Here is a 24865-nt window from a genome sequence, read left to right on the forward strand (position 1 = left end):
AGTGCCCCCTCCTCACCCCCTCCCCCACACTGTGAATCACCCAGTGCCCCCTCCTCACCCCCTCCCCCACACTGTGAATCACCCAGTGCCCCCTCCTCACCCCCTCCCCCACACTGTGAATCACCCAGTGCCCCCTCCTCACCCCCTCCCCCACACTGTGAATCACCCAGTGCCCCCTCCATCACACCCTCCCCCACACTGTGAATCACCCAGTGCCCCCTCCTCACCCCCTCCCCCACACTGTGAATCACCCAGTGCCCCCTCCTCACCCCTCCCCCACACTGTGAATCACCCAGTGCCCCCTCCTCACCCCTCCCCCACACTGTGAATCACCCAGTGCCCCCTCCTCACCCCCTCCCCCACACTGTGAATCACCCAGTGCCCCCTCCTCACCCCCTCCCCCACACTGTGAATCACCCAGTGCCCCCTCCTCACCCCCTCCCCCACACTGTGAATCACCCAGTGCCCCCTCCTCACCCCTCCCCCACACTGTGAATCACCCAGTGCCCCCTCCTCACCCCTCCCCCACACTGTGAATCACCCAGTGCCCCCTCCTCACCCCCTCCCCCACACTGTGAATCACCCAGTGCCCCCTCCTCACCCCCTCCCCCACACTGTGAATCACCCAGTGCCCCCTCCTCACCCCCTCCCCACACTGTGAATCACCCAGTGCCCCCTCTCACCCCCTCCCCCACACTGTGAATCACCCAGTGCCCCCTCCTCACCCCCTCCCCCACACTGTGAATCACCCAGTGCCCCCTCCTCACCACCCCTCCCCCACACTGTGAATCACCCAGTGCCCCCTCCTCACCCCCTCCCCACACTGTGAATCACCCAGTGCCCCTCCTCACCCCTCCCACACTGTGAATCACCCAGTGCCCCCTCCTCACCCCCTCCCCACACTGTGAATCACCCAGTGCCCCCTCCTCACCCCCTCCCCCACACTGTGAATCACCCAGTGCCCCCTCCTCACCCCCTCCCCCACACTGTGAATCACCCAGTGCCCCCTCCTCACCCCCTCCCCACACTGTGAATCACCCAGTGCCCCCTCCTCAAGACCGCCCTCACCCTCACACTGTGAATCACCCAGTGCCCCCTCCTCACCCCCTCCCCCACACTGTGAATCACCCAGTGCCCCCTCCTCACCCCCTCCCCCACACTGTGAATCACCCAGTGCCCCCTCCTCACCCCCTCCCCACACTGTGAATCACCCAGTGCCCCCTCCTCACCCCTCCCCCACACTGTGAATCACCCAGTGCCCCCTCCTCACCCCCCTCCCCCACACTGTGAATCACCCAGTGCCCCCTCCTCACCCCCTCCCCCACACTGTGAATCACCCAGTGCCCCCTCCTCACCCCTCCCCACACTGTGAATCACCCAGTGCCCCCTCCTCAACCCCTCCCCCACACTGTGAATCACCCAGTGCCCCCTCCTCACCCCCTCCCCCACACTGTGAATCACCCAGTGCCCCCTCCTCACACCCTCCCCCACACTGTGAATCACCCAGTGCCCCTCCTCACCCCCTCCCCCACACTGTGAATCACCCAGTGCCCCCTCCTCACCCCTCCCCCACACTGTGAATCACCCAGTGCCCCCTCCTCACCCCTCCCCCACACTGTGAATCACCCAGTGCCCCCTCCTCACCCCCTCCCCCACACTGTGAATCACCCAGTGCCCCTCCTCCCCCCCTGATCCCAGGCCCTCACCCCTCCCCACACTGTGAATCACCCAGTGCCCCCTCCTCACCCCCTCGCCCCACACTGTGAATCACCCAGTGCCCCCTCCTCACCCCCCTCCCCCACACTGTGAATCACCCAGTGCCCCCTCCTCACCCCCTCCCCCACACTGTGAATCACCCAGTGCCCCCTCCTCACCCCCTCCCTCACACTGTGAATCACCCAGTGCCCCCTCCTCACCCCCTCCCCCACACTGTGAATCACCCAGTGCCCCCTCCTCACCCCCTCCCCACACTGTGAATCACCCAGTGCCCCCTCCTCACCCCTCCCCACACTGTGAATCACCCAGTGCCCCCTCCTCACCCCCTCCCCCACACTGTGAATCACCCAGTGCCCCCTCCTCACCCCCTCCCCCACACTGTGAATCACCCAGTGCCCCCTCCTCACCCCCTCCCCCACACTGTGAATCACCCAGTGCCCCCTCCTCAACCCTCCCCCACACTGTGAATCACCCAGTGCCCCCTCCTCACCCCTCCCCCACACTGTGAATCACCCAGTGCCCCCTTCTCCTCACCCCTCCCCCACACTGTGAATCACCCAGTGCCCCCTCCTCACTCCTCCCTCAAACTGTGAATCACCCAGTGCCCCCTCCTCACCCCCTCCCCCACACTGTGAATCACCCAGTGCCCCATCCTCACCCCCTCCCCCACACTGTGAATCACCCAGTGCCCCCTCCTCACCCCTCCCCCACACTGTGAATCACCCAGTGCCCCCTCCTCACCCTCTCCCCACACTGTGAATCACCCAGTGCCTCCTCCTCTCCCCTCCCCCACACTGTGAATCACCCAGTGCCCCCTCCTCACCCCCTCCCCCACACTGTGAATCACCCAGTGCCCCCTCCTCACCCTCTCCCCACACTGTGAATCACCCAGTGCCCCCTCCTCACCCCCTCCCCCACACTATGAATCACCCAGTGCCCCCTCCCCACCCCCTCCCCCACACTGTGAATCACCCAGTGCCCCCTGCTCACCCCTCTCCCCACACTGTGAATCACCCAGTGCCCCCTCCTCACCCCCTCCCCCACACTATGAATCACCCAGTGCCCCCTCCTCACCCCCTCCCCCACACTGTGAATCACCCAGTGCCCCCTGCTCACCCCTCCCCCACACTGTGAATCACCCAGTGCCCCCTCCTCACCCCCTCCCCCACACTGTGAATCACCCAGTGCCCCCTCCCCCACACTGTGAATCACCCAGTGCCCCCTCCTCACCCCTCCCCCACACTCTGAATCACCCAGTGCCCCCTCCTCACACCCTCCCTCACACTGTGAATCACCCAGTGCCCCCTCCTCACCCCTCCCCCACACTGTGAATCACCCAGTGCCCCATCCTCACCCCCTCCCCCACACTGTGAATCACCCAGTGCCCCCTCCTCACCCCCTCCCCCACACTGTGAATCACCCAGTGCCCCCTCCCCCACACTGTGAATCACCCAGTGCCCCCTCCTCACCCCCTCCCCCACACTGTGAATCACCCAGTGCCCCCTCCTCACACCTCCCCCACACTGTTAATCACCCAGTGCCCCCTCCTCACCCCCTCCCCCACACTGTGAATCACCCAGTGCCCCCTCCTCACCCCCTCCCCCACACTGTGAATCACCCAGTGCCCCCTCCTCACCCCCTCCCCCACACTGTGAATCACCCAGTGCCCCCTCCTCACCCCCTCCCCCACACTGTGAATCACCCAGTGCCCCCTCCTCACCCCCTCCCCCACACTGTGAATCACCCAGTGCCCCCTCCTCACCCCTCCCCCACACTGTGAATCACCCAGTGCCCCCTCCTCACCCCCTCCCCCACACTGTGAATCACCCAGTGCCCCCTCCTCACCCCTCCCCCACACTGTGAATCACCCAGTGCCCCCTCCTCACCCCCTCCCCCACACTGTGAATCACCCAGTGCCCCCTCCTCACCCTCTCCCTCACACTGTGAATCACCCAGTGCCCCCTCCTCACCCCCTCCCCCACACTGTGAATCACCCAGTGCCCCCTCCTCACCCTGTCCCTCACACTGTGAATCACCCAGTGCCCCTCCTCACCCCTCCCCCACACTGTGATTCACCCAGTGCCCCCTCCTCACCCCTCCCTCACACTGTGAATCACCCAGTGCCCCCTCCTCACCCCCTCCCTCATACTGTGAATCATCCAGTGCCCCATCCTCTCCCCTCCCTCACACTGTGAATCACCCAGTGCCCCCTCCTCACCCCCTCCCCCACACTGTGAATCATCCAGTGCCCCCTCCTCTCCCCTCCCTCACACTGTGAATCACCCAGTGCCCCCTCCTCACCCCCTCCCTCACACTGAATCACCCAGTGCCCCCTCCTCACCCCTCCCCCACACTGTGAATCACCCAGTGCCCCCTCCTCACCCCCTCCCCCACACTGTGAATCACCCAGTGCCCCCTCCCTCACACTGTGAATCACCCAGTGCCCCCTCCTCATCCCTCCCCCACACTGTGAATCACCCAGTGCCCCCTCCTCACCCCCTCCCCCACACTGTGAATCACCCAGTGCCCCCTCCTCACCCCCTCCCCCACACTGTGAATCATCCAGTGCCCCCTCCTCTCCCCTCCCTCACACTATGAATCACACAGTGCCCCCTCCTCACCCCCTCCCCCACACTGTGAATCATCCAGTGCCCCCTCCTCACCCCTCCCCCACACTGTGAATCACCCAGTGCCCCCTCCTCACCCCCTCCCCCACACTGTGAATCACCCAGTGCCCCCTCCTCACCCCTCCCCCACACTGTGAATCACCCAGTGCCCCCTCCTCACCCCCTCCCCCACACTGTGAATCACCCAGTGCCCCCTCCTCACCCCTCCCCCACACTGTGAATCACCCAGTGCCCCCTCCTCATCCCCTCCCCCACACTGTGAATCACCCAGTGCCCCCTCCTCTCCCCTCCCTCACACTGTGAATCACCCAGTGCCCCCTCCTCACCCCCTCCCCCACACTGTGAATCACCCAGTGCCCCCTCCTCACCCCCTCCCCACACTGTGAATCACCCAGTGCCCCCTCCTCACCCCTCCCCCACACTGTGAATCACCCAGTGACCCCTCCTCACCCCTCCCTCACACTGTGAATCACCCAGTGCCCCCTCCTCACCCCCTCCCCCACACTGTGAATCACCCAGTGCCCCCTCCTCACTCCCTCCCCCACACTGTGAATCACCCAGTGCCCCCTCCTCACTCCCTCCCCCACACTATGAATCACCCAGTGCCCCCTCCTCACCCCCTCCCCCACACTGTGAATCACCCAGTGCCCCCTCCTCACCCCCTCCCCCACACTGTGAATCACCCAGTGCCCCCTCCTCACCCTCTCCCCCACACTGTGAATCACCCAGTGCCCCCTCCTCACCCCCTCCCCCACACTATGAATCACCCAGTGCCCCCTCCTCACCCCCTCCCCCACACTGTGAATCACCCAGTGCCCCCTCCTCACCCCCTCCCCCACACTGTGAATCACCCAGTGCCCCCTCCTCACCCCCTCCCCCACACTGTGAATCACCCAGTGCCCCCTCCTCACCCCCTCCCCCACACTGTGAATCACCCAGTGCCCCCTCCTCACCCCTCCCCCACACTGTGAATCACCCAGTGCCCCCTCCTCACCCCCTCCCCCACACTGTGAATCACCCAGTGCCCCCTCCTCACCCCCTCCCCCACACTGTGAATCACCCAGTGCCCCCTCCTCACCCCTCCCCCACACTGTGAATCACCCAGTGCCCCCTCCTCACCCCTCCCCCACACTGTGAATCACCCAGTGCCCCCTCCGCCCCCCTCCCCCATACTGTGAATCATCCAGTGACCCCTCCTCACCCCTCCCCCACACTGTGAATCACCCAGTGCCCCCTCCTCACCCCTCCCCCACACTGTGAATCACCCAGTGCCCCCTCCTCACCCCTCCCCCACACTGTGAATCACCCAGTGCCCCCTCCTCACCCCTCCCCCACACTGTGAATCACCCAGTGCCCCCTCCTCACCCCCTCCCCCACACTGTGAATCACCCCGTGCCCCCTCCTCACCCCCTCCCCCACACTGTGAATCACCCAGTGCCCCCTCCTCACCCCCTCCCCCACACTGTGAATCACCCCGTGCCCCCTCCTCACCCCCTCCCCCACACTGTGAATCACCCAGTGCCCCCTCCTCACTCCCTCCCCCACACTGTGAATCACCCAGTGCCCCCTCCTCACCCCCTCCCCCACACTGTGAATCACCCAGTGCCCCCTCCTCACCCCTCCCCCACACTGTGAATCACCCAGTGCCCCCTCCTCACCCCTCCCCCACACTGTGAATCACCCAGTGCCCCCTCCGCCCCCCTCCCCCATACTGTGAATCATCCAGTGACCCCTCCTCACCCCTCCCCCACACTGTGAATCACCCAGTGCCCCCTCCTCACCCCTCCCCACACTGTGAATCACCCAGTGCCCCCTCCTCACCCCCTCCCTCACACTGTGAATCACCCAGTGCCCCCTCCTCACCCCTCCCCCACACTGTGATTCACCCAGTGCCCCCTCCTCACCCCTCCCCCACACTGTGAATCACCCAGTGCCCCCTCCTCACCCCTCCCCCACACTGTGAATCACCCAGTGCCCCCTCCTCACCCCCTCCCCCACACTGTGAATCACTCAGTGCCCCCTCCTCACCCCCTCCCCCACACTGTGAATCACCCAGTGCCCCCTCCTCACCCCTCCCCCACACTGTGAATCACCCAGTGCCCCCTCCTCACCCCCTCCCCCACACTGTGAATCACCCAGTGCCCCCTCCTCACCCCCTCCCCCACACTGTGAATCACCCAGTGCCCCCTCCTCACCCCCTCCCCCACACTGTGAATCACCCAGTGCCCCCCTCCCCCCACACTGTGAATCACCCAGTGCCCCCTCCTCACCCCTCCCCCACACTGTGAATCACCCAGTGCCCCCTCCTCACCCCTCCCCACACTGTGAATCACCCAGTGCCCCCTCCTCACCCCTCCCCACACTGTGAATCACCCAGTGCCCCCTCCTCACCCCTCCCCCACACTGTGAATCACCCAGTGCCCCCTCCTCACCCCCTCCCCCACACTGTGAATCACCCAGTGCCCCCTCCTCACCCCTCCCCCACACTGTGAATCACCCAGTGCCCCCTCCTCACCCCCTCCCCCACACTGTGAATCACCCAGTGCCCCCTCCTCACCCCTCCCCCACACTGTGAATCACCCAGTGCCCCCTCCTCACCCCTCCCCCACACTGTGAAACACCCAGTGCCCCCTCCCCCACACTGTGAAACACCCAGTGCCCCCTCCTCACCCCCTCCCCCACACTGTGAATCACCCAGTGCCCCCTCCTCACCCCTCCCCCACACTGTGAAACACCCAGTGCCCCCTCCCCCACACTGTGAAACACCCAGTGCCCCCTCCTCACCCCCTCCCCCACACTGTGAAACACCCAGTGCCCCCTCCTCACCCCCTCCCCCACACTGTGAATCACCCAGTGCCCCCTCCTCACCCCCTCCCCCACACTGTGAATCACCCAGTGCCCCCTCCTCACCCCTCCCCCACACTGTGAAACACCCAGTGCCCCCTCCTCACCCCCTCCCCCACACTGTGAAACACCCAGTGCCCCCTCCTCACCCCCTCCCCCACACTGTGAATCACCCAGTGCCCCCTCCTCACCCCCTCCCCCACACTGTGAATCACCCAGTGCCCCCTCCCCCACACTGTGAATCACCCAGTGCCCCCTCCTCACCCCTCCCCCACACTGTGAATCACCCAGTGCCCCGTCCTCACCCCCTCCCCCACACTGTGAAACACCCAGTGCCCCCTCCTCACCCCTCCCCCACACTGTGAATCACCCAGTGCCCCCTCCCCCACACTGTGAATCACCCAGTGCCCCCTCCTCACCCCTCCCCCACACTGTGAATCACCCAGTGTCCCCTCCTCACCCCTCCCCCACACTGTGAATCACCGAGTGCCCCCTCCTCACCCCCTCCCTCACACTGTGAATCACCCAGTGCCCCCTCCTCACCCCTCCCCCACACTGTGAATCACCCAGTGCCCCCTCCTCCCCCCTCCCCCACACTGTGAAACACCCAGTGCCCCCTCCTCACCCCCTCACCCACACTGTCAATCACCCAGTGCCCCCTCCTCACCCCTCCCCCACACTGTCAATCACCCATTGCCCCCTCCTCATCCCTCCCTCACACTGTGAATCACCCAGTGCCCCCTCCTCACCCCTCCCTCACACTGTGAATCACCCACTGCCCCCTCCTCACCCCCTCCCCCACACTGTGAATCACCCAGTGCCCCCTCCCCCACACTGTGAATCACCCAGTGCCCCCTCCTCACCCCTCCCCCACACTGTGAATCACCCAGTGCCCCCTCCTCACCCCTCCCCCACACTTTGAAACACCCAGTGCCCCCTCCTCACCCCTCCCCCACACTGTGAATCACCCAGTGCCCCCTCCTCACCCCTCCCCCACACTGTGAATCACCCAGTGCCCCCTCCTCACCCCCTCCCCCACACTGTGAATCACCCATTGCCCCCTCCTCACCCCCTCCCTCACACTGTGAATCACCCAGTGCCCCCTCCTCACCCCCTCCCCACACTGTGAATCACCCAGTGCCCCCTCCTCACCCCTCCCCCACACTGTGAATTACCCAGTGCCCCCTCCTCACCCCTCCCTCACACTGTGAATCACCCAGTGCCCCCTCCTCACCCCTCCCCCACACTGTGAATCACCCAGTGCCCCCTCCTCACCCCCTCCCCCACACTGTGAATCACCCAGTGCCCCCTCCTCACCCCTCCCCCACACTGTGAATCACCCAGTGCCCCCTCCTCACCCCCTCCCCCACACTGTGAATCACCCAGTGCCCCCTCCTCACCCCCTCCCCCACACTGTGAATCACCCAGTGCCCCCTCCTCACCCCCTCCCCCACACTGTGAATCACCCAGTGCCCCCTCCTCACCCCTCCCCCACACTGTGAATTACCCAGTGCCCCCTCCTCACCCCTCCCTCACACTGTGAATCACCCAGTGCCCCCCTCCTCACCCCTCCCCCACACTGTGAATCACCCAGTGCCCCCTCCTCACCCCCTCCCCCACACTGTGAATCACCCAGTGCCCCCTCCTCACCCCTCCCCCACACTGTGAATCACCCAGTGCCCCCTCCTCACCCCCTCCCCCACACTGTGAATCACCCAGTGCCCCCTCCTCACCCCTCCCCCACACTGTGAATCACCCAGTGCCCCCTCCTCACCCCTCCCCCACACTGTGAATCACCCAGTGCCCCCTCCTCACCCTCTCCCCCACACTGTGAATCACCCAGTGCCCCCTCCTCACCCCCTCGCCCACACTGTGAATCACCCAGTGCCCCCTCCTCACCCCCTCCCCCAAACTGTGAATCACCCAGTGCCCCCTCCTCACCCCTCCCCCAAACTGTGAATCACCCAGTGCCCCCTCCTCACCCCTCCCCCACACTGTGAATCACCCAGTGCCCCCTCCTCACCCCTCCCCCACACTGTGAATCACCCAGTGCCCCCTCCTCTCCCCCTCCCCCACACTGTGAATCACCCAGTGCCCCCCTCCTCACCCCCTCCTCCACACTGTGAATCACCCAGTGCCCCCTCCTCACCCCCTCCCCCACACTGTGAATCACCCAGTGCCCCCTCCTCACCCCCTCCCCCACACTGTGAATCACCCAGTGCCCCCTCCTCAACCCCTCCCCCAAACTGTGAATCACCCAGTGCCCCCTCCTCACCCCTCCCCCACACTGTGAATCACCCAGTGCCCCCTCCTCACCCCTCCCCCACACTGTGAATCACCCAGTGCCCCCTCCCCCACACTGTGAATCACCCAGTGCCCCCTCCTCACCCCTCCCCCACACTGTGAATCACCCAGTGCCCCCTCCTCACCCCTCCCCCACACTGTGAATCACCCAGTGCCCCTTCCTCACCCCTCCCTCACACTGTGAATCACCCAGTGCCCCCTCCTCACCCCCTCCCCCACACTGTGAATCACCCAGTGCCCCCTCCTCACCCCCTCCCCCACACTGTGAATCACCCAGTGCCCCCTCCTCACCCCCTCCCCCACACTGTGAATCACCCAGTGCCCCCTCCTCACCCCTCCCCCACACTGTGAATCACCCAGTGCCCCCTCCTCACCCCCTCCCCCACACTGTGAATCAACCAGTGCCCCCTCCTCACCCCTCCCCCACACTGTGAATCACCCAGTGCCCCCTCCTCACCCCCTCCCCCACACTGTGAATCACCCAGTGCCCCTTCCTCACCCCCTCCCCCACACTGTGAATCACCCAGTGCCCCCTCCTCACCCCCTCCCCCACACTGTGAATCACCCAGTGCCCCCTCCTCACCCCCTCCCCCACACTGTGAATCACCCAGTGCCCCCTCCTCACCCCCTCCCCCACACTGTGAATCACCCAGTGCCCCCTCCTCACCCCCTCCCCCACACTGTGAATCACCCAGTGCCCCCTCCTCACCCCCTCCCTCACACTGTGAATCACCCAGTGCCCCCTCCCCCACACTGTGAATCACCCAGTGCCCCCTCCTCACCCCCTCCCCCACACTGTGAATCACCCAGTGCCCCCTCCTCACCCCTCCCCCACACTGTGAATCACCCAGTGCCCCCTCCTCACCCCTCCCCCACACTGTGAATCACCCAGTGCCCCCTCCTCACCCCCCTCCCCCACACTGTGAATCACCCAGTGCCCCCTCCTCACCCCCTCCCCCACACTGTGAATCACCCAGTGCCCCCTCCTCACCCCCTCCCCCACACTGTGAATCACCCCGTGCCCCCTCCTCACCCCCTCCCCCACACTGTGAATCACCCAGTGCCTCCTCCTCACCCCCTCCCCCACACTGTGAATCACCCAGTGCCCCCTCCTCACCCCCTCCCTCACACTGTGAATCACCCAGTGCCCCCTCCTCACCCCTCCCCCACACTGTGAATCACCCAGTGCCCCCTCCTCACCCCTCCCTCACACTGTGAATCACTCAGTGCCCCCTCCTCACCCCTCCCCCACACTGTGAATCACCCAGTGCCCCCTCCTCACCCCCTCCCCCACACTGTGAATCACCCAGTGCCCCCTCCTCACCCCTCCCCCACACTTTGAATCACTCAGTGCCCCCTCCTCACCCCTCCCCCACACTTTGAATCACCCAGTGCCCCTCCTCACCCCTCCCCCACACTGTGAATCACCCAGTGCCCCCTCCTCACCCCTCCCCCACACTGTGAATCACCCAGTGCCCCCTCCTCTCCCCCTCCCCCACACTGTGAATCACCCAGTGCCCCCTCCTCACCCCTCCCTCACACTGTGAATCACCCAGTGCCCCCTCCTCACCCCCTCCCCCACACTGTGAATCACCCAGTGCCCCCTCCTCACCCCTCCCCCACACTTTGAATCACTCAGTGCCCCCTCCTCACCCCTCCCCCACACTTTGAATCACCCAGTGCCCCTCCTCACCCCTCCCCCACACTGTGAATCACCCAGTGCCCCCTCCTCACCCCTCCCCCACACTGTGAATCACCCAGTGCCCCCTCCTCTCCCCCTCCCCCACACTGTGAATCATCCAGTGCCCCCTCCTCACCCCTCCCTCACACTGTGAATCACCCAGTGCCCCCTCCTCACCCTCTCCCTCACACTGTGAATCACCCAGTGCCCCCTCCTCACCCCCTGCCCCACACTGTGAATCACCCAGTGCCCCCTCCTCACCCCCTCCCACACACTGTGAATCACCCAGTGCCCCCTCCTCACCCCCTCCCACACACTGTGAATCACCCAGTGCCCCCTCCTCACCCCCTCCCTCACACTGTGAATCACCCAGTGCCCCCTCCTCACCCCTCCCCCACACTGTGAATCACCCAGTGCCCCCTCCTCACCCCTCCCCCACACTGTGAATCACCCAGTGCCCCCTCCTCACCCCTCCCCCACACTGTGAATCACCCAGTGCCCCCTCCTCACCCTCTCCCTCACACTGTGAATCACCCAGTGCCCCCTCCTCACCCCCTCCCCCACACTGTGAATCACCCAGTGCCCCCTCCTCACCCCCTCCCCCACACTGTGAATCACCCAGTGCCCCCTCCTCACCCCCTCCCGCACACTGTGAATCACCCAGTGCCCCCTCCTCACCCCTCCCCCACACTGTGAATCACCCAGTGCCCCCTCCTCACCCCCTCCCCCACACTGTGAATCACCCAGTGCTCCCTCCTCACCCCCTCCCCCACACTGTGAATCACCCAGTGCCCCCTCCTCACTCCCTCTCCCTCACACTGTGAATCACCCAGTGCCCCCTCCTCACCCCTCCCCCACACTGTGAATCACTCAGTGCCCCCTCCTCACCCCCTCCCCCACACTGTGAATCACCCAGTGCCCCCTCCTCACTCATCCCCCACACTGTGAATCACCCAGTGCCCCCTCCTCACCCCTCCCCCACACACTTTGAATCACTCAGTGCCCCCTCCTCACCCCCTCCCCCACACTGTGAATCGCCCAGTGCCCCCTCCTCACCCCCTCCCCCACACTGTGAATCACCCAGTGCCCCCTCCTCACCCCTCCCCCACACTGTGAATCACCCAGTGCCCCCTCCTCACCCCCTCCCTCACACTGTGAATCACTCAGTGCCCCCTCCTCACCCCCTCCCCCACACTGTGAATCACCCAGTGCCCCCTCCTCACCCCCTCCCCCACACTGTGAATCACCCAGTGCCCCATCCTCACCCCTCCCCCACACTGTGAATCACCCAGTGCCCCCTCCTCACCCCCTCCCCCACACTGTGAATCACCCAGTGCCCCCTCCTCACCCCCTCCCCCACACTGTGAATCACCCAGTGCCCCCTCCTCACCCCTCCCCCACACTGTGAATCACCCAGTGCCCCCTCCTCACCCCCTCCCCCACACTGTGAATCACCCAGTGCCCCCTCCTCACCCCCTCCCCCACACTGTGAATCACCCAGTGCCCCCTCCTCACCCCCTCCCCCACACTGTGAATCACCCAGTGCCCCCTCCTCACCCCCTCCCCACACTGTGAATCACCCAGTGCCCCCTCCTCACCCCCTACCCCACACTGTGAATCACCCAGTGCCCCCTCCTCACCCCCTCCCCCACACTGTGAATCACCCAGTGCCCCCTCCTCACCCCCTCCCTCACACTGTGAATCACTCAGTGCCCCCTCCTCACCCCTCCCCCACACTGTGAATCACCCAGTGCCCCCTCCTCACCCCCTCCCCCACACTGTGAATCACCCAGTGCCCCCTCCTCACCCCCTCCCCCACACTGTGAATCACCCAGTGCCCCCTCCTCACCCCTCCCCCACACTGTGAATCACCCAGTGCCCCCTCCTCACCCCTCCCCCACACTGTGAATCACCCAGTGCCCCCTCCTCACCCCCTCCCCCACACTGTGAATCACCCAGTGCCCCCTCCTCACCCCCTCCCTCACACTGTGAATCACCCAGTGCCCCCTCCTCACCCCTCCCCCACACTGTGAATCACCCAGTGCCCCTCCTCACCCCTCCCCCACACTGTGAATCACCCAGTGCCCCCTCCTCACCCCTCCCCCACACTGTGAATCACCCAGTGCCCCCTCCTCACCCCCTCCCCCACACTGTGAATCACCCAGTGCCCCCTCCTCTCCCCTCCCTCACACTGTGAATCACCCAGTGCCCCCTCCTCACCCCCTCCCCACACTGTGAATCACCCAGTGCCCCCTCCCCCACACTGTGAATCACCCAGTGCCCCCTCCTCACCCCCTCCCCCACACTGTGAATCACCCAGTGCCCCCTCCTCACCCCCTCCCCCACACTGTGAATCACCCAGTGCCCCCTCCTCACCCCCTCCCCCACACTGTGAATCACCCAGTGCCCCCTCCTCACCCCCTCCCCACACTGTGAATCACCCAGTGCCCCCTCCTCACCCCTCCCCCACACTGTGAATCACCCAGTGCCCCCTCCTCACCCCCTCCCCCACACTTTGAATCACCCAGTGCCCCCTCCTCACCCCCTCCCTCACACTGTGAATCACCCAGTGCCCCCTCCTCACCCCCTCCCCCACACTGTGAATCACCCAGTGCCCCCTCCTCACCCCTCCTCCACACTGTGAATCACCCAGTGCCCCCTCCTCACCCCTCCCCCACACTGTGAATCACCCAGTGCCCCCTCCTCACCCCCTCCCTCACACTGTGAATCACCCAGTGCCCCTTCCTCACCCCTCCCTCACACTGTGAATCACCCAGTGCCCCCTCCTCACCCCCTCCCCCACACTGTGAATCACTCAGTGCCCCCTCCTCACCCCTCCCTCACACTGTGAATCACCCAGTGCCCCCTCCTCAACCCTCCCCCACACTGTGAATCACCCAGTGCCCCCTCCTCACCCCTCCCCCACACTGTGAATCACCCAGTGCCCCCTCCTCACCCCCTCCCCCAGACTGTGAATCACCCAGTGCCCCCTCCTCACCCCCTCCCCCACACTGTGAATCACCCAGTGCCCCTCCTCACCCCTCCCTCACACTGTGAATCACCCAGTGCCCCCTCCTCACCCCCTCCCCCACACTGTGAATCACCCAGTGCCCCCTCCTCACCCCTCCCCCACACTGTGAATCACCCAGTGCCCCCTCCTCACCCCTCCCCCACACTGTGAATCACCCAGTGCCCCCTCCTCACCCCCTCCCCCACACTGTGAATCACCCAGTGCCCCCTCCTCACCCCTCCCCCACACTGTGAATCACCCAGTGCCCCCTCCTCACCCTCTCCCCCACACTGTGAATCACCCAGTGCCCCCTCCTCACCCCCTCCCCCACACTGTGAATCACCCAGTGCCCCCTCCTCACCCCTCCCCCATACTGTGAATCACCCAGTGCCCCCTCCTCACCCCCTCCCCCACACTGTGAATCACCCAGTGCCCCCTCCTCATCCCCTCCCCCACACTGTGAATCACCCAGTGCCCCCTCCTCACCCCTCCCCCACACTGTGACTCACCCAGTGCCCCCTCCTCACCCCTCCCCCACACTGTGAATCACCCAGTGCCCCCTCCTCACCCCTCCCCCACACTGTGAATCACCCAGTGCCCCCTCCTCACCCCCTCCCCCACACTGTGAATCACCCAGTGCCCCCTCCTCACCCCTCCCCCACACTGTGAATCACCCAGTGCCCCCTCCTCACCCTCTCCCCCACACTGTGAATCACCAAGTGCCCCCTCCTCACCCCCTCCCCCACACTGTGAATCACCCAGTGCCCCCTCCTCACCCCTCCCCCACACTGTGAATCACCCAGTGCCCCCTCCTCACCCTCTCCCCCACACTGTGAATCACCCAGTGCCCCCTCCTCACCCCCTCCCCCACACTGTGAATCACCCAGTGCCCCCTCCTCACCCCCTCCCCCACACTGTGAATCACCCAGTGCCCCCTCCTCACCCCTCCCCCACACTGTGAATCACCCAGTGCCCCCTCCTCACCCTCTCCCCCACACTGTGAATCACCAAGTGCCCCCTCCTCACCCCCTCCCCCACACTGTGAATCACCCAGTGCCCCCTCCTCACCCCTCCCCCACACTGTGAATCACCCAGTGCCCCCTCCTCACCCTCTCCCCCACACTGTGAATCACCCAGTGCCCCCTCCTCATCCCCTCCCCCACACTGTGAATCACCCAGTGCCCCCTCCTCACCCCTCCCCCACACTGTGACTCACCCAGTGCCCCCTCCTCACCCCTCCCCCACACTGTGAATCACCCAGTGCCCCCTCCTCACCCCCTCCCCCACACTGTGAATCACCCAGTGCCCCCTCCTCACCCCTCCCCCACACTGTGAATCATCCAGTGCCCCCTCCTCACCCCCTCCCCCACACTGTGAATCACCCAGTGCCCCCTCCTCACCCTCTCCCCCACACTGTGAATCACCCAGTGCCCCCTCCTCACCCCTCCCCCACACTGTGAATCACCCAGTGCCCCCTCCTCACCCCCTCCCCCACACTGTGAATCACCCAGTGCCCCCTCTTCACCCTCTCCCCCACACTGTGAATCACCCAGTGCCCCCTCCTCACCCCTCCCCCACACTGCGAATCACCCAGTGCCCCCTCCTCACCCCCTCCCCCACACTGTGAATCACCCAGTGCCCCCTCCTCACCCCTCCCCCACACTGCGAATCATCCAGTGCCCCCTCCTCATCCCCTCCCCCACACTGTGAATCACCCAGTGCCCCCTCCTCACCCCTCCCCCACACTGTGAATCACCCAGTGCCCCCTCCTCATCCCCTCCCCCACACTGTGAATCACCCAGTGCCCCCTCCTCACCCCTCCCCCACACTGTGAATCACCCAGTGCCCCCTCCTCACCCTCTCCCTCACACTGTGAATCACCCAGTGCCCCATCCTCACCCCTCCCCCACACTGTGAATCACCCAGTGCCCCCTCCTCACCCCTCCCCCACACTGTGAATCACCCAGTGCCCCCTCCTCACCCCTCCCCCACACTGTGAATCACCCAGTGCCCCCTCCTCACCCCCTCCCCCACACTGTGAATCACCCAGTGCCCCCTCCTCACCCCTCCCCCACACTGTGAATCACCCAGTGCCCCCTCCTCACCCTCTCCCTCACACTGTGAATCACCCAGTGCCCCCTCCTCACCCTCTCCCCCACACTGTGAATCACCCAGTGCCCCCTCCTCACCCTCTCCCTCACACTGTGAATCACCCAGTGCCCCATCCTCACCCCTCCCCCACACTGTGAATCACCCAGTGCCCCCTCCTCACCCCTCCCCCACACTGTGAATCACCCAGTGCCCCCTCCTCACCCCTCCCCCACACTGTGAATCACCCAGTGCCCCCTCCTCACCCCTCCCCCACACTGTGAATCACCCAGTGCCCCCTCCTCACCCCTCCCCCACACTGTGAATCACCCAGTGCCCCCTCCTCACCCCTCCCCCACACTGTGAATCACCCAGTGCCCCCTCCTCACCCCTCCCCCACACTGTGAATCACCCAGTGCCCCCTCCTCACCCCTCCCCCACACTGTGAATCACCCAGTGCCCCCTCCTCACCCCTCCCCCACACTGTGAATCACCCAGTGCCCCCTCCTCACCCTCTCCCTCACACTGTGAATCACCCAGTGCCCCCTCCTCACCCTCTCCCTCACACTGTGAATCACCCAGTGCCCCCTCCTCACCCTCTCCCTCACACTGTGAATCACCCAGTGCCCCATCCTCACCCCTCCCCCACACTGTGAATCACCCAGTGCCCCATCCTCACCCCTCCCCCACACTGTGAATCACCCAGTGCCCCCTCCTCACCCCTCCCCCACACTGTGAATCACCCAGTGCCCCCTCCTCACCCTCTCCCTCACACTGTGAATCACCCAGTGCCCCATCCTCACCCCTCCCCCACACTGTGAATCACCCAGTGCCCCATCCTCACCCCTCCCCCACACTGTGAATCACCCAGTGCCCCCTCCTCACCCCCTCCCCCACACTGTGAATCATCCAGTGCCCCCTCCTCACCCCTCCCCCACACTGTGAATCACCCAGTGCCCCCTCCTCACCCCCTCCCCCACACTGTGAATCACCCAGTGCCCCCTCCTCACCCCTCCCCCACACTGTGAATCACCCAGTGCCCCCTCCTCACCCCTCCCCCACACTGTGAATCACCCAGTGCCCCCTCCTCACCCCTCCCCCACACTGTGAATCACCCAGTGCCCCCTCCTCACCCTCTCCCTCACACTGTGAATCACCCAGTGCCCCATCCTCACCCCCTCCCCACACTGTGAATCACCCAGTGCCCCCTCCTCACCCTCTCCCTCACACTGTGAATCACCCAGTGCCCCATCCTCACCCCTCCCCCACACTGTGAATCACCCAGTGCCCCCTCCTCACCCTCTCCCTCACACTGTGAATCACCCAGTGCCCCCTCCTCACCCCTCCCCCACACTGTGAATCACCCAGTGCCCCCTCCTCACCCTCTCCCTCACACTGTGAATCACCCAGTGCCCCCTCCTCACCCCCTCCCCCACACTGTGAATCACCCAGTGCCCCCTCCTCACCCCTCCCCCACACTGTGAATCACCCAGTGCCCCCTCCTCACCCCCTCCCCCACACTGTGAATCACCCAGTGCCCCCTTCTCACCCCCTCCCTCACACTGTGAATCACCCAGTGCCCCCTCCTCACCCCTCCCCCACACTGTGAATCACCCAGTGCCCCCTCCTCACCCTCTCCCTCACACTGTGAATCACCCAGTGCCCCATCCTCACCCCTCCCCCACACTGTGAATCACCCAGTGCCCCCTCCTCACCCCTCCCCCACACTGTGAATCACCCAGTGCCCCCTCCTCACCCCTCCCCACACTGTGAATCACCCAGTGCCCCCTCCTCACCCCCTCCCCCACACTGTGAATCACTCAGTGCCCCCTCCTCACCCCTCCCCCACACTGTGAATCACCCAGTGCCCCCTCCTCACCCCCTCCCCCACACTGTGAATCACCCAGTGCCCCCTCCTCACCCCCTCCCTCACACTGTGAACCACCCAGTGCCCCCTCCTCACCCCCTCCCTCACACTGTGAATCACCCAGTGCCCCCTCCTCACCCCCTCCCCCACACTGTGAATCACCCAGTGCCCCCTCCTCACCCCCTCCCCCACACTGTGAATCACCCAGTGCCCCCTCCTCACCCCTCCCCCACACTGTGAATCACCCAGTGCCCCCTCCTCACCCCCTCCCTCACACTGTGAATCACCCAGTGCCCCCTCCTCACCCCCTCCCTCACACTGTGAATCACCCAGTGCCCCCTCCTCACCCCTCCCCCACACTGTGAATCACCCAGTGCCCCCTCCTCACCCCCTCCCCCACACTGTGAATCACCCAGTGCCCCCTCCTCACCCCTCCCTCACACTGTGAATCACCCAGTGCCCCCTCCTCACCCCTCCCCCACACTGTGAATCACCCAGTGCCCCCTCCCCCACACTGTGAATCACCCAGTGCCCCCTCCTCACCCCTCCCCCACACTGTGAATCACCCAGTGCCCCCTCCTCACCCTCTCCCTCACACTGTGAATCACCCAGTGCCCCCTCCTCTCCCCCTCCCCCACACTGTGAATCACCCAGTGCCCCCTCCTCACCCCCTCCCTCACACTGTGAATCACCCAGTGCCCCCTCCTCACCCCTCCCCCACACTGTGAATCACCCAGTGCCCCCTCCCCCACACTGTGAATCACCCAGTGCCCCCTCCTCACCCCTCCCCCACACTTTGAATCACCCAGTGCCCCCTCCTCACCCCTCCCCCACACTGTGAATCACCCAGTGCCCCTTCCTCACCCCTCCCCCACACTGTGAATCACCCAGTGCCCCCTCCTCACCCCCTCCCCCACACTGTGAATCACCCAGTGCCCCCTCCTCACCCCTCCCCCACACTGTGAATCACCCAGTGCCCCCTCCTCACCCCCTCCCCCACACTGTGAATCACCCAGTGCCCCCTCCTCACCCCCTCCCCCACACTGTGAATCACCCAGTGCCCCCTCCTCACCCCTCCCCCACACTGTGAATCACCCAGTGCCCCCTCCTCACCCCCTCCCCCACACTGTGAATCACCCAGTGCCCCCTCCTCACCCCCTCCCCCACACTGTGAATCACCCAGTGCCCCCTCCTCACCCCTCCCCCACACTGTGAATCACCCAGTGCCCCCTCCTCACCCCTCCCCCATACTGTGAATCACCCAGTGCCCCCTCCCCCACACTGTGAATCACCCAGTGCCCCCTCCTCACCCATCCCCCACACTGTGAATCACCCAGTGCCCCCTCCTCACCCCCTCCCACACTGTGAATCACCCAGTGCTCCCTCCTCACCCCTTCCCACACTGTGAATCACCCAGTGCCCCCTCCTCACCCCCTCCCTCACACTGTGAATCATCCAGTGCCCCTTCCTCACCCCTCCCCCACACTGTGAATCACCCAGTGCCCCCTCCTCACCCCCTCCCCCACACTGTGAATCACCCAGTGCCCCCTCCTCACCCCCTCCCCCACACTGTGAATCACCCAGTGCCCCCTCCTCACCCCCTCCCCCACACTCTGTGAATCACCCAGTGCCCCCTCCTCACCCTCTCCCCCACACTCTGTGAATCACCTCCTCACCGACACTATCTAATTCCACCTGTGGGAAATGATCTGAGCTTGTGTGCGGGCGTGAGAAACAAGTGACACAACGGGTGTGATTGAGAATCTTGTGGTGTAGAAAGCTGTGAAGATTTGTTCCCCAGGGGGCCTGCTCTTCGACAGCCTCCTCCCACCAGCTCATTCTGTAGCATTAGATTTGTTGAAGCAGAGAAAACCTAGAAAGGAACAAAATGTTTCTTGTGATACACAATCCCCTCGCCTCCGTCACAGACCAAAAGATATACCAAGAGATGGGAACAAAACTACGCCATTCCTGTGTGAACATTGGGCCAGACTGTGGTGTCAAAATAATGGTGAGGTGAATGGGGCTCACCGTTATTTGTGCGCAAATCGCACAGAAACTTCAGGTTCGGGCAGATGCGTGGTTAAATGCAGAAATCCAAAAGTTGCTGTCCGAGATATGCCGCTCCGCTGTTTGCTTCTCGAAAACGGCATCTCACGGTCTGCCTCACCAGTTGAACGGCGTGGGATTCCCGTATTTGCACGGTAGATACGGACTAAACTCGCCACAGAAAGTTAGGGCATGTCCATTTCAGTCTAAGTCCCCTTTTAATGGCATGATAAGTGTTAATTACTGCCAGTCAACCTCTCTGGCACTGAAAGTTAACTATTCCAAGTGTGGCGTCTCATTCCTTCAGGCTTTTAATTTTTGTTGGAGATTTTAAAAGGTGAAATTAAAAATTTTTAAAACCTGTTTTTACTTTTCTCTTCAACTAATCTTTCTTTCCCTCTCTTTATTTCTCTTTCTGTACCCGATTTGACATTGAATTCACCAACTCCAATCCACCCTCCTTCTCAGTCCTTGCGCTGTTAAACTTCTCAATCCTTCAATCTGATTGTTTAAGAAGATACACAGTCGCTTGCCCTGTTCACACGGGACCCAGGTACCCGGTTTCCCTCACTGCGATGTTGTCAGCTCACATTTTCAGCAACTGGCCACGCAAAAAAAATGAAACGTGTAAGGGCAAGTCTAACTGACGGCAGATGCTGTTAGATGCCCTGCTACAGCAAAATCTGGGCCATTATAACTAACATGTGTTCATAGTGAATGTTAAGAATTAATTTAATCCTTTTTTTGACAGTTGAGTCGATATGAATATCAGTATAGAGAAAATTTAGAACACATTATTTTTGTATAAACATATATAGCAGCTAAAATGCAGTAATTCATGTTTATTATAATTCTCAGAATTATTTTGTTTACAACAATGATATTGCAAGACTAATCCGTTTATGTAGCAGTCTGACCCAAGTCTAATATTCTTAATATAATCGAGAACAAAATGCAACTTATTACAACACCACAGGGGAAAGGCTGATGACTGTTATATTCATGGTCAAGGTAGTCCAGTGAATTCAGTAGCACTGGGAAATCTTGTTCAGTAAGTCAACTAATTGAAAAAACACAAGAGTTTTGTCACTTCATAAATTGAAATGTTAGGCCTTGTGACAGATTTCCTGCAGGATTTGTCAGACTGAATGCTCTGAATGTAACACCTCTTGATAATTCATATTATTGGCAGCCTCAGTCACCTCAAAAGACAGTTTTCACTCTCAATTGTACTGTGAAGTTCTGGAGGCTGACTCTTGAAGCAAAATCCTACTGGTACATTCCTTGTTTTAAACAAATATTCTTAGCAGACATTTAAGATAATCTTTACATGACAAAGAGTAAATCATAAATGACTTGCACTTTGCGTGACACATTTATTATTATTCAACAGGAAACAAGTGGAGCTGATTTGTTTTGTTTGTCCTCGAGATGCTGACCATCCTGCATTAATTGCCCATCCCTAATTACCCTGATTTATTAAGAGAGCATTGCACAGATGAACTTTTTACAGTAAAAGCACAGGCTCATGTGAGAGATGAGCATTAGCCCAGATAAATGCTCTCATATCCTGCATGCTGTGGTAAATTTTACCAATGTGCTCCCTGCGTGGAGTCAGCCTCCTGGGAATGAACATTATGACAATTAATTCCTGGTATGCTCCCCCGGGGGCTGAGGCTCTGCATCGGGAGCACACATTCATAATATTTGCAGTTATGCACCTTTTTAAAAGCTTAATTGTTACCTATGTCCTTTATAAGGTCAATTATTTACATGTGGAGCGGATGAAGGGCACAATTTGGACATCCTTTCCCAGTTCAAATATACTGACAGCCCACCTGGGCTCAGCTGATCACAGACTGTGGAATGAATAAAAGGAAATTAAAAGACAGTTAAATCCATCAACGCTGAAACTAACAGAAGAAGGAGCGTCACTGGATTCTGCGAGAGAAAGCACTTAATAGTCTGACCCGAGGAGAGGATTTGAAAGATATCGTTGAGATACATTGCAAAATGAACAGTATTATCAGATAGTAAAGAGCCAGTATTGCAAAGCAATGTGTTAGGAGCAGAAATAGTTCACTCCTGGGTGGGTGTAGTCACTATCGACTAGCACCTGCTCAATGCGCCGGCCAGTGGCAGGCCCCTAGAAGATGGACACGACTGCTTGTGTCCCCATTCATTTTATTTCTAGCTTAAGAGTTGAAACATTTGCCTCTACATTTACATTCTCCTTTCGCGTTTTACAAGCAAGTTCTTACATTTAAATGCTGTTATAATCTATGAGCCCTCAGCTGTCCCCTTGTGAACCAGGATGCCTTGACATTAAGCAGGACTGTTTGGGAATGCGTCAGCACTGTGCATGACACTCAAGTTGGCAAAGACCAACTGACCCGCTGGTCCGACTGAAAACTCCACTCCCAGCCTAAGGAGTGGCTCAAATTGCCCCCTTCCAACACAGGGCAAATTGAGCGGTGCATTAAAATGTTACATGGAAACACTAGCGTTAAGTGGATCTCAGCAAGCAATCTTCCTCAAACAGCACATCTTGTAGGGCATTCAGCTGTGTCTCGGAGAGTCTTTCAATGACCTCCCTTTGTGTTTCTTTTCTTAGAACAGCATTCGCCAGAAATTGAAACACAGATAACTGACTCTCAGAACATCCAACATCAAATCAACAGTATTTAACTCTCTGTCCACTTTTTCAACCTCTTGGTCTTTCTCTCTCTCCTTCTTCCACCTTTAATTTTCACTAGCTCTGTGCGTCCTCTCCTCGGGTCAGAGATTCTCAATTTCTGCCCTCGACACGCTCGGGCTTTCAGGGGGCCCTAGTCGTTTTCAGCGGTCTCCCTGTCCTTCTCACGCACAGCACGCCAAGCGTTGGCACGTTGGCAGCGTGTTGGGGGGGGGGGGGTCAGTGCGTTGGGCAGTCATTGTGTTGGGGGGCAGTAGCTAACACTAAGAACTGACCACTGCCCTCACCAGTATGGTGCCACTCAGCAACTCCCAAAGTAAAAAAAAAAACGTGTGACATTTTTAACACATCTTTACAGCACAAAGAGCACATCAGAGGACACTTGTATGGGACGACACACACTTTCCTTCTCCTTTAAGACCCCCGACCTTTCCCAGCATGCTGCTCCCTGAGTTGGTTATGATTCCGGTCAGTCTGGATTGGCTGGCTGTGTCGGTCAGTCTGGATTGGTTGGCTGTCTCTACTCCCCCGCTGGAGATGTCAACACACATTGATTTCTCTGCCCTCCACTCCGATCTTTTCCATCAATCAGTAGAAGAGGTGCCTGTGTGTGATACTCGACAATCTCTGTCACCGAGTTGAAGTTCTGCGGAAAGAATCAAAACGTTTTGAGTGGCGTGTTCACTGAGAGTGTCTGGGGAACCAGCTGCTCCACGGTTTATGCAGTGAAAAGCTTGGGAACTAGATTGGATTCATGCAGCCTTGATTTTTAATCTTTGAAAATTTTAGCAAGGAAGTTATGCCAAACCTTTATAAAACACTGGTTAGGCCTCAGCTGGAGTATTGTGTTCAATTCAGGGCACCGTACTTTAGGAAGGATGTCGAGGCCTTATAGAGGGTGCAGAAGAGATTTACCAGAATGGTACCAGGGATGAGGGACTCCAGTTACGTGGAGAAGCTGGGGTTGTTCTCCTTAGAGCAGCTAATGTTAAGGGGAGATTTAATAGAGGTGATCAAAATTATGAGGAATTTTGGCAGAGTAGATAGGGAGAAACTGTTTCCAGTGGCAGGAGGGTCGGTAACCAGAAGACACAGATTTAAGATGATCGGCAAAAGAGCCAGAGGTGACATGAGGAAACATTTTTTTTATGCAGTAAGTTGTAATGATCTGGAATGCGCTGCCTGAAAGGGCGGTGGAAGCAGATTCAATAATAACTTTCAAAAGAGAATTGGATAAATACTTGAAGGGGGAAAATTTGTAGGGCTATAGGGAAAGAGCGGGGGAGTGGGACTAATTGGATAGCTTTCAAAGAGCCGGCACAGGCACGATGGGCCGAACGGCTTCCTTCTGTGCTGGAAGATTATGATAATGGCAAAAACATACATCTAAGCATTTACCATCAAATGTAAATATTCATGGAGGAGTAAAACAAAATCAAATTTCTCAATGAAGTATTTTAAAAAGAGAAACTTTTAAACTCACTTCTTTCCCCCTCAGTCCAGTTCCCAACAAGTACACTTCAGCATCCTCCAAATAGCGGATTGGAATGTTGTATACTTTGTACCCGTACAGTACCATCAGGACATAGGGCTGCTCGCTGCTTCTCCGTGAGCTGTCTCTCACTAAGAAAGTACCGTCCTGAAAAACAGAGCACATCAGTGCGTGAACTACACGTTAATCAGCGTGTAATACTGCAACACCGAGGTAGCACTATGTGTGACAGAAGGCTGTGACACTTTGCTGCAGTGTTCGCCAACAAACTGCACTGCGAATCACAGTATCAACGTATCGTCAGCCTTTGTCTTCTGGTGCAGGGGACCTTAACCGCTTCACTTCTTCACCTGCTTATTTGGGCGAGGAAGGGGCAGAGGCACGAGGTCCTTCTGTGTATTACGAAGTGCGTCGTCGTACGCCCGGCTCATGGCCCACATCGGCAGCATCCATGAGAAATTGGGATCATACCACTCTCAGCCAGGAATGAGT

At 60.9% G+C, this 24865-nt stretch overlaps 1 protein-coding gene across 1 annotated transcript in view; it reads right to left on the bottom strand.

Moving 5' to 3' along the window:
- Positions 1-21013: 21013 nt before the first annotated feature.
- The window catches only part of lcp2a (lymphocyte cytosolic protein 2a), a 184405-nt gene continuing 180553 nt past the window's right edge, over positions 21014-24865 (bottom strand). Inside the window, exons 20-21 of the mRNA XM_067996567.1 lie at positions 24365-24520; positions 21014-23527 (exon numbers count right to left, since the gene is read on the bottom strand). Of these exons, the coding sequence (XP_067852668.1) occupies positions 23402-23527; positions 24365-24520 (282 nt within the window). The 3' untranslated portion in view covers positions 21014-23401. The remainder of the gene's footprint in view (positions 23528-24364; positions 24521-24865) is intronic.

The sequence above is a fragment of the Heptranchias perlo genome, chromosome 14 (genome assembly GCF_035084215.1).
Source record: "Heptranchias perlo isolate sHepPer1 chromosome 14, sHepPer1.hap1, whole genome shotgun sequence".
Lineage (NCBI taxonomy): Eukaryota > Metazoa > Chordata > Chondrichthyes > Hexanchiformes > Hexanchidae > Heptranchias > Heptranchias perlo.